Source organism: Quercus robur, chromosome 2 (genome assembly GCF_932294415.1).
Source record: "Quercus robur chromosome 2, dhQueRobu3.1, whole genome shotgun sequence".
In the NCBI taxonomy this organism is placed as follows: Eukaryota; Viridiplantae; Streptophyta; class Magnoliopsida; order Fagales; family Fagaceae; genus Quercus; species Quercus robur.
Window position 1 is genome coordinate 39,214,074 of NC_065535.1, and position 9,746 is coordinate 39,223,819.

At 36.1% G+C, this 9,746-nt stretch overlaps 1 protein-coding gene across 1 annotated transcript; it reads right to left on the reverse strand.

The window, feature by feature from the left end:
• Nucleotides 1–1,315: 1,315 nt before the first annotated feature.
• On the reverse strand, nt 1,316–6,956 carry LOC126713644 (cyclic nucleotide-gated ion channel 2). The gene is made up of 8 exons (XM_050413458.1): nt 6,706–6,956; nt 5,882–6,524; nt 3,809–4,024; nt 3,377–3,693; nt 2,692–2,803; nt 2,345–2,581; nt 2,080–2,166; nt 1,316–1,989 (listed from the first exon to the last, which is right to left on the reverse strand). Exons 1-8 carry the CDS (start codon nt 6,741–6,743, stop codon nt 1,501–1,503), a joined length of 2,139 nt encoding a protein of 712 aa, XP_050269415.1. The 5' UTR covers nt 6,744–6,956; the 3' UTR covers nt 1,316–1,500.
• Between the last annotated feature and the right edge of the window lie 2,790 nt (nt 6,957–9,746).

Here is a 9,746-nt window from a genome sequence, read left to right on the forward strand (position 1 = left end):
AATTTGAATTGTGGTATAAATTTTAGTCATTTTTATATAATTTTTCTTAGTATTTTTTAATATAAAAATATTGATGATGCCGTAAATATCACCAGTGAGCTACACGATCTTTGCACGCTCGTAACGATACCTGCATAGCAAAGAGAGAAGACCTAACAGAGAGCATCGGTGTGGTGCTGGCCGAATACCCTCCGAAAGTCAAGTTAGAACTATTCTCACAACTCTAGAGTGTTAGAGAAGGGTAAATTATGCGTACCTCGATTTGTGAAGGTATTGGGGTTTTTATAGTAGTAGAAGGTTGACATCTCTTCCTTGGTGTAGAAGTCTTTTTCTTATAAGAATCCTCTTGAATTGTCCCAAACGTGATGGATAAGACATTTCCTTATAGAGAAGATTTTCATTAATGCGCGTATCCTCCGAAATCCTCTTTGTGCTAGGATTCCATTTACCTTGGGATTTTATGGTGGCTAAGTGTGTGTCGCAAGTATTTCCCATTATGGTTTCTAGCTGCCACGTGGGTGCTCGATCCGTCCTTGTTGCATCCATTTATGCAGGATCCATCCATAATAGACCTTGCACAAGTTGGGCCCGTCCTCTATCGACCCACGGATATGGAACCGTCAAGCCCATTTCATGGAGATCCGTCAACCTAGATTTTTACCCTCTTCAAATATGATAAAATTTGAACTTATTGACACGTTATATGATAATTACTTTTTACTATCAAGCTAAGACATTAATAGGTTCCAAAAAGAAAAAGAAAAAAAAATGTTCGTCTTTTTTGACTAGACAAGATTCAATCTCATGTTCTTTATTCAATAGCAAAAAACTCTATCAATTAAGTTAATTAGTTTCCATATCTTTAATATTACTTACATAGGGGACTTATATTATCAACAAAACTTGATTTTCTTGTATTTGCTACTAAATATTTCCATATAACTAATATAAGTATGTTTAATCTTGAAAGTTTTGTAGATTCAAAATTTTGGAACTGAATAATATGGGAAAGGATCTCCACTCATTTAAATCTTTCAACTCCCTTCAATTTTAATTCAAATGTAATATATATGACATTTAAATAATCCAATGGTCTTAAAACACTCAAGTAAAGCACACAAAATCAAATAAACACCACGTGTCGAACATCTTACAAAAAAATGGAAGAAATTAGAGGATTTTAATCCATATGTTAGTTTGGAAAGCTTGCTACTAAGCATTGCACTGTAGCTCTCATATGTAGCTCTACACTCCATATAAAATGTGTAAAGGAAAGAATCATCCAAATTTTAGTTGATATTAGTAGTGAGATGACTTTAAAACTAACAAAAAATAAATTTTTATTATTCTTTGAGGAAAGATGCAATTTTCTATCTCTCATATTTTACATCCAATGCGATTTCCATGGCTTCATCGGTGACTCTAGGGGTTGACACGAACAAGATTTTATTGAATAATGGGGTAGAAAAGAAAGATGAAGAAAAGATTGCAGACATGATTTTATTCTAGATGGTCATGTGGCCTTATCGACATGAACATTGCAGCATACTGCAGAAGCCTTCTCTCACTGCTTCCATTTTCAGTGGCACAAGGAATCATTGGACCCCTGGTCCTCATCCTGTACCTGCGCCAACCTAATTGTATAATCACAGCAGCCCATGTTCGCCAATTAGATGAGTAATATCTCGCAGTTCGCTTGAGTCTCTCATTGCCAAATTTGTAGCGGAAATGATCAGTGATGTATCTAAGATGGGCAGAATCAAGGCTAAATGCTTCTGTTGATTCAATGCAACTAAATGTTGCTGATGAAGCTGGAAGGCGATCCATAAACGGGCGGCGAAGGCACCAAGAGAGAAGTTCATCACCTAAAAATCCTCCAGGTTCAAGTATACTTGTGGCCACCATGCCTTTGCTTAGGCTTTGACTACGTTTTACACGTCCACGAACAATGAACATTATCCTCAGTACAGGATCTCCTTCTCTGATTATCTGTATCATGGAAATATTTAGAAAGTCAAAGCATATTTATAGTAGTTTGTGATGTGGTAATGTTAAGATTCTAGCAGTATAATTGTGCACCTTCTCGTCTTTAGAGAAGACAAGAGGCTTAACCCGATCACAGATGTTGTCAAGAATAAGATCATCCAAGTTGTGGAAGAGTGGCACCTATCAAAATTGAAATCGCATTAGTTTAAATCAGTCATAATTTCAGAGTCCTGTAATTTATGGGAGAAGGAATAGGATGATTGATTTCTTGGTCACAGAACTCCTTATGATAAGGACTTCTATATTAGATGTTGTTTCTAATCGAATGTGTTCCAAATCACATGCTCAATAATGTTACCTTCTTTACAAGGTCTAGGCAGAGATAGCGCTTAATGTCCCTTCGAAGACCTTCAGGAAGGTCTTTGATCATTTCCATCTCATCTTCTCCCCCCATAATTGCCCATCTTTGGCGTTCAAAATGGCGAACTCTTTGTCTTAGTCGAGAAGGCAACTGTCTCCGCCTCATCCACCATTCCATGTCTCGACATCTCAGCTGCATTTTTCTCTTCTTTGCCATGACTGCATGCAAGAATACCTTCATAGCAGCAACAGGTCCTCATTGTTAGACCATGCTTTACCTCCAAATTTGCATGTTCAACAAATGATTAATTTAAGCATTGATAACAATTAATAAAATGCGCACACCTGGATATTCCCTATCAACAACGTGAAGAGCATCAGGCCACTAAGTACAATGATTATGCTGAAAATCACTTCTAGCCAGTGACTTGTAGGCTCAAGATCATTGCCGAAAGTGCTGTAAATTGTAACAAGAATGTTTGAAAGAGGATCTTAAGATTGTCAAGGTATAATAAGTAAATGTAAATCCTATCTTAAAATTTTTTACAGGGCCATACGGCATGGAATTTAAACATCGTCAATGGCATAATTTTCTTGAATTCCAGTTTTTATCAAGTTTTAGCACCCTTCTAGGTGGATGATGGAGTTCTTGGATCTCAACATTTTAGAGTAGAATTTACATCATTGTCTAAGGCTTGAATTATTAAAACTTGTCTAAACAGAGATTTTAAAGGCTCAAATTCTGATTTCTAGCCACAGCAGAGAAGAGACCATCAAAAAAGGCTTAAAACAACCTATCCTGAAATTTCATTGTACTTTCAAAATCAAATTTAACTAAAACTAATGTCAAAGATGCGAAGCCTGAAAATCTGGCACCCGGAATGCCAATCAAAAGATAAAATCACTCCAAGGCAAGTAGTATCGTTTTCAGAGAAATGCTGTTAATTTCCAGGAGATACATTCACCTAAAAGTTGAATATGTCTTCAACTAATTATTTTGAAGACAAAATTATGAATCTTTATAATTTACCTGAGAGTCATTAAGCCCCAAAATATGGGATAAAGGATCTTAACAGAAACTGAGTTACTAGAAATGACTGGAAGAGCCCACTGGTAGATCCCATAATGGAATGGCCCATTAACATCTAAGCACAATGGCTTTCTGGCCATGGTTGTTAAGTTACCACCACATGGATTTCCAGCTGTGCCTGTAGGTACCAGAAACTGGTAACAAACCTCCTCGGAGCAAGACAATGAGAGATTGCACTTATCTCTTCTCTCACACTGTTGCTGGAGGCACGATGCTACACGTTGTATTGCAAGAACATACCAGCATCCTCCAGCAACCTGTTGACAGGATACAGCACTCATTATCAACAAGATCAAGATAGTCCCCAAATTGGTCTAAAGTGGAAACTTAAGTTCTATACAAATACAATGGTAGATTGAAAAGTAGGCTTACATGAGAGGCAATGAAGTAGGCAATAAGATTGAGGCCAAAACCCCACCAAATGGTGCCAAAGATGTAACCTGTGACTTTTTGCATTCTTCTCATCAAATAAATGCTGTGATAAACCTTGGGGAGGTATTGGAACAAGAATATTAATAGAAGTATTGTCATTATCACTTTAATCTGCTCTTCTCTTATCAACCTCGGTACTACTAACCAAAATACTGCCTGCAAAAGAAACAAGAGAAATATTATGATCAAAGAAACTATCATAGAAAGGAATATAAAAAATAAAAAATAAGAATAGATGGGATGATTTGAGCAAACTAAGTAGCTAGTGTCCCCGCAATTTTGCCACTATAACATGTTGAATTTAAAAGAGAAATAAATCAATAACTTCAGTTTAACAGTGTGCTTTGGAACACATGTGGATCTCACATTTCATGAGAAGGTGGTTTCATAGAACCACTCCTTTGAAATACCTCCTCCATAGCGTAAACATCATTATTGCCTTATTGAAGTGACCCGTGAAGATGGAGGATTACATACACTAGGGAGAAAGCTATGGACACTAATTAACTTTTGCAAAAAAAAAAAAAACAGTATTTTAGAGAAACCCACTAAACCATATTTTGACTAACTTATTCCCTTGACATGATCTAAGGAATCGAGTATTTCATTCTAATCAACCTTTATCTTTATTTACCAGGCCTGAATGCCAGGGCAAACCTGAGGATTAGGAGCCTTGTATTCAGAATTTCAGATTATGTGTGGCTTAACCCATCAATAACGCCAAAAACACAATTATAAGACAGATTATTTGTTCAAACCCCGCCCCCCCCCCCCCCCCCCCCAAAAAAAAAACAGAATCTTTGACTCTTTGCACATTTAGATGATACTATATATGTAAGTAAAAATATGCACATGAATTTTGTATTACAATTTCAATAAAATTAAGATAGATAATTGATGCCGATGGGACGTCGTCCCCTAATATTTAATAATGCTTTCTTTCACGAGACGCAATCCCCAGTTATTTGTGAGAAATTTATGTAGTGCTTAAAGAGAATATGCTTAAGTAAATAGATGTAATAATACACAGAAAGTGTATCCAAAAGAAGTTACCAAATCCAACCACAAAAACAGAAAAAGAAAAAGAAAAAGAAAAATTATTTGTAACAATGCATGGAAAGTCCTTACAAATTAAAATGATCATGATTTGACATTTAAAGGCTTAATTAAGCTTCTTCTATTCAACAATAAAGCTATCTACTATTTTCACCATGATGGTTTTACCAAACAACTAATCAAAATCGTCATGAAAGCAAACAAAACAGTTTCTATCAAGTTAGCCATTAATTAAGATGAAAGATGCTTTTTTTTTTTGTTGCTCTAGCTCTATATCAATTATTTCACCAAAAACAAAATGGAAATATTCAAACTAACAAACATATGGACAGCTTCGCACACAATCACCCATGTGTTAGGCCACAACCAGACCACTTCTTTTTTGCACTATCGCTCTTGAATATTGTCCTTCATGGGGCCAGATCTCTATAGATAAAAACCAAAAGGCACAAAGCACAACCATTGGTTTGCTTCTTTTCTTCACCACGTTCTACTCGTGTAGTCATTTTGGAATCCTATATATAATTATTGATGCCAAAACTCAGCGACTTCATCATAGCAAACAAGAAACAATTACCACTAGGATATAAATTTTTTTCACTTTTTTTTTTAAACAATAATTACCACAGTAGTATCAAGACCGGATAATAGTAAATTGTGTTATTATAGTAATATATATATATATATATATATATATTTACTGCTACAAGTAGAGAAGTAGTAATAATTAAAGAACAGTTACTGCACAGAACAATGGAAGTACACGTGCTGTATGTTTTTCCCTGTGACGGTTACTGCATACTGAAAAAGTGAGTGAACGGTACACACACACAAACACAAACACACACCGAACCAACGCAGAAACGGGGGGTGGGTTGGGTGGCAGTTACGTACGTAAAATAAAGAAATTAATTATAGACTATAGAGGGTGAAAGAAAGAAATTGATAGGTATCCACCTGAGGGACAGGGAGGATGACGAAGGCGTCGAACCAAAAGCCCTTGAGAGAGCGAACATAGTGAGAGGCTATGGCACGTGCGTCCCATACCAGTTTCCCGCATCCCACAACCAGCGACTCCCTCGACACGTACGCCACCCTAAACTGCAGCCACAGGTGGCAGAGGTGCACCGCGTCTACGCAAGTCCGGAGCACCGTCACTATGGCCGCCAATCCACCGTCCATGTACAGGCACGGTTCCCCACCTCTTCCTATCGACAGCGCGTAGAAGAACAACGGGTCCACCGCCAACGCCATCCCCCGTGCCAGCAAGAACGCTCTGTTCCAGCGTTGCACGCGCTTGCTCCTTGGGTCCAACACTCGGCCGAATGGTCCCGACGGTGGCCCTCCTCGGCTCGGGTTTCTGCTCCTGGTCTTTATGGGTGCTAGGTACGAACCCGCTCCGGCCTCCCACTCGGGTTGGTGGGCACCGTCGCAGCTCGTCGAGTGGAACACCGGTACGCCCACTTGGGTGCATGCGTAGCATTCCACGGAGTTCGAAATGGGGTTGTCCTCGTTGACATTATTAGCGTTGTTGCTCTTGCTGCTGCTGTTGTCACTGTCGCTGGTTGTGAAATTCTGGCGACCACGTAGTCCAAGACATCTGTAAATACATTTAAAAAAACAAACAAACAAACAAATGACGAGAATATATTATCAGAACCCATTGAAGAAAACATATATGTGACCAAATACTGAATGGTCTGTCAAGGATTCGTAACTGAATTCAAAACTTGTTGTATGATGAAATTAAAGAGAGAGGGTGGAGTTAATTAATTAGGTACCTTGAGAGGGAAAAGTGGAAGTTGGGATAGGAAGGCATGGTGGAAAGAGTGGAATCATGGGCGAAGAGAGAGTGTTTGCGCGTTTTTTGTTGTTTGTGCGTGTATGGGAACAAAGTGAGAGAGTGGTGGGGTGGGTATTAAATATTAAGAGAAGAGAAAAAGTGAGGTGTGGGGGACTAGATAGGTTTTGTTTTGGAAAGGATTTAAATAAAGAGCGATTACTAGTACTGTTGTGTTTTGTTGTGTTGTGTTGTGTTGTGTGTCAGTTAGCACATGAAGAAGAAGAAGGTAGGTAGGAGAGTGGAGAGAGTTGTCCTGGAGTTTCTTATGAGCGTGAAGAGGTAAGCAAAGTAAGTAGTAACTAGCTATCTTCTCACGGAACGTGGTGGCGATGGTATTGGTGGGGTTCAATATTGTCCGGTGAGGCAGCTGGGTCCACTACCGTTCAAGTGATTACTGACCATTCGAGACAAACGCAAGTAGAGCAGAGTAGGACCACTCCCGCTCGGTAATATCACACTTCACAGCTCATCCTATTTTTTGATTTCTAGTTTGCATTTTCTCTAACCTCTCAACTGTGCCATAGATGAATTATATATGCATGCTTATGATTTTTTGTATGTTAAGTCCTAATCATTTATCACATCCTCTATGACTATCTTCTTCTAAACTTTTGTTTTCTCTTTTTTAATGAAAAATATCATTGGAATCTAGTTTAATTCAAAACCCCACTAGAATCCCTTTTGATTTTATGGTAAAATTATGCAGGTTGTTTCCGGGCTATTTCTCACTCTAGTTTTGAAATTGTTTTGAAATTGGAAAATTCTCTCAATTTATTAGGTGATAATTCATAAAACTATCTACATATAATTATAGTTATATAACCTATTTAGGATCCATTTGGATACAGCTGAAAACTGAAAACACTGTAACAAAATAATTTTTAAATGTGTGAATAGTATCGTGAGACCTATTTTTAATGAAAAAGTTACTGAAAAGTGAAGCTTGTGAGTCCCGTGAACAGTGTATAGTATGCATTGTTCACGGAAATAGTCAACAATCACAGCTTGAAAAAAAAAAAAAAAAAAAAACAACAACAACAACAAACAAACAAACAAACACAGACGCAGACGTGGGAAGCGCAAAACACACTTCCTAAACGCACACTTAATGAGTTATTTGATGATTTTATAAATTTTCATGTAATAAGCTAGGGCTGAACTTTGTTTATTTAATTTTGTTTTTAAAAGATGTTTGATTGGAATTGCCTCAGTAAAGAGGACTTTACCAAGGCAAGATCGTATAATATAATACATGAAACTCGAATTCATGATACTAAGATGGATGCTAAGCTACTCTGACTACATTAATTTTGGCTAAGTGCATGAATTAAATCAAAGATATTGGAAGCAAACCAACTATGCTACTTTGATAGATGCTACAAGGAAATAAATTAAATGTTATAAATTTTAACTAATTTGCAAAACATATTAAACTATGAAAGGAAACTTATTTGAATAAACATAATCAGAAAATCACAATTGATGCTAATTTTACTTTATGATGGAAATTATAAGGATAAACAAGCATACTATGGGTGTTGGATGTCAGCTTTATATATTAATAATTGAGGCTCAATCATTATTAATAATTGTTTTATAACATGTCACGTTTGTCTTGATCCTCTACTTTTAGTTTTATTCTAGTTTTCCAATTAGACTTTAACTCATTTAAATTTTTACTTCATTGTAACTGTCGTGCTACTGCTATATAGCTTTGACACGTGTTAAACATGCTGAAGCCTTCTTTTTCAAACACCAAAACCCTTTTGTGTTAGTTGTCATGTCAGTCCTTTTAAACAATTATTATACAAAAATAGCAGTAACATTAGGAGCGTTTTAAGTTGCCTAGCAATTTTGATGGAAGAGTATTAAAGCATATATAGTTTTCACTATCTTGTTTGGGGGGAAAAAAACACTCTTAATTTACTATAATAATGTAATTGAGAATCTTTTGTTTTGTTTTGTTTTGTTTTTTTTTTTTGAGGAAGAATGCATTTGAGAATCTTAAACTCTTGTGACTTAAGATTTCAGTATTTATTATAATAATGTATTTATGTATGCATGTTATGGTTTAGTTAGCTATCACGTTTCTAAAAAAAAAAAAAGGGAAAGTAGTCACGTTTCTCTCAATCAAAGGTATCACTTTTCCATATCAAAATGAGTAACCATATAGATAATACATATAAAGGAGATATAACATGATTTTTTTTTTTTTTTTTTTTTTATATATATATATAGGATAGAATTCTACTCTAGCCTAATATAAGTGTATATATGTGTGAAGTTCCCTCCTAGAGACTTGAACCTCGGCCCTTGCCCCCCGCACTCCACAAGCACTTATATTTGTGGAGTGACCATCGCATCAAGGGTGTGCGGTGGTAACATGATTTTTAAATACAAGTATGGGTGATACTGTTCTCTTTTTTTTTTTTTTTTTTTTTTTTTTGATAACTCCAATGATGCTAACTGTTTTATTTTTTTATGGATGAAAGTATGAAGAGTCCGGTTAATGTGTGCCCTTAGGACACACATTAAGTTTTCTTTTTTTGGAAACATTTTCTTGGGAATTGAAAAAGCTATCATTACTTTTTCAATTCTCGAGAAAAATTTTTCCAAAAATGGAAATTAATGTGTGCCCTTAGGGCACACATTAGTAAAATCCAAGTATGAAACCCATCTTCCTAGCTAATGTTTGGCATCTGATATAAATTGTGAACATTTTAAAATACATTGCTGTACTTTTTCATGTTAATTGTGTTAATCATTATCTCGTCTAGTTTGCTAGAAAAGTTAGTAGTCCTAATTCAAACTCCATGTCTATCATTTAATTAGGTGATGGATTAATTTATCAGAAAAGACTAGGTGGACTAAAGCATGCATGAGTATCTTAACCCCTCAAAGAAAGCTACATAATTATCAATTTTCGAAACTATTAATGAATTTATTCCCTAAAATTATTTGGAACTAATAGTTTATATT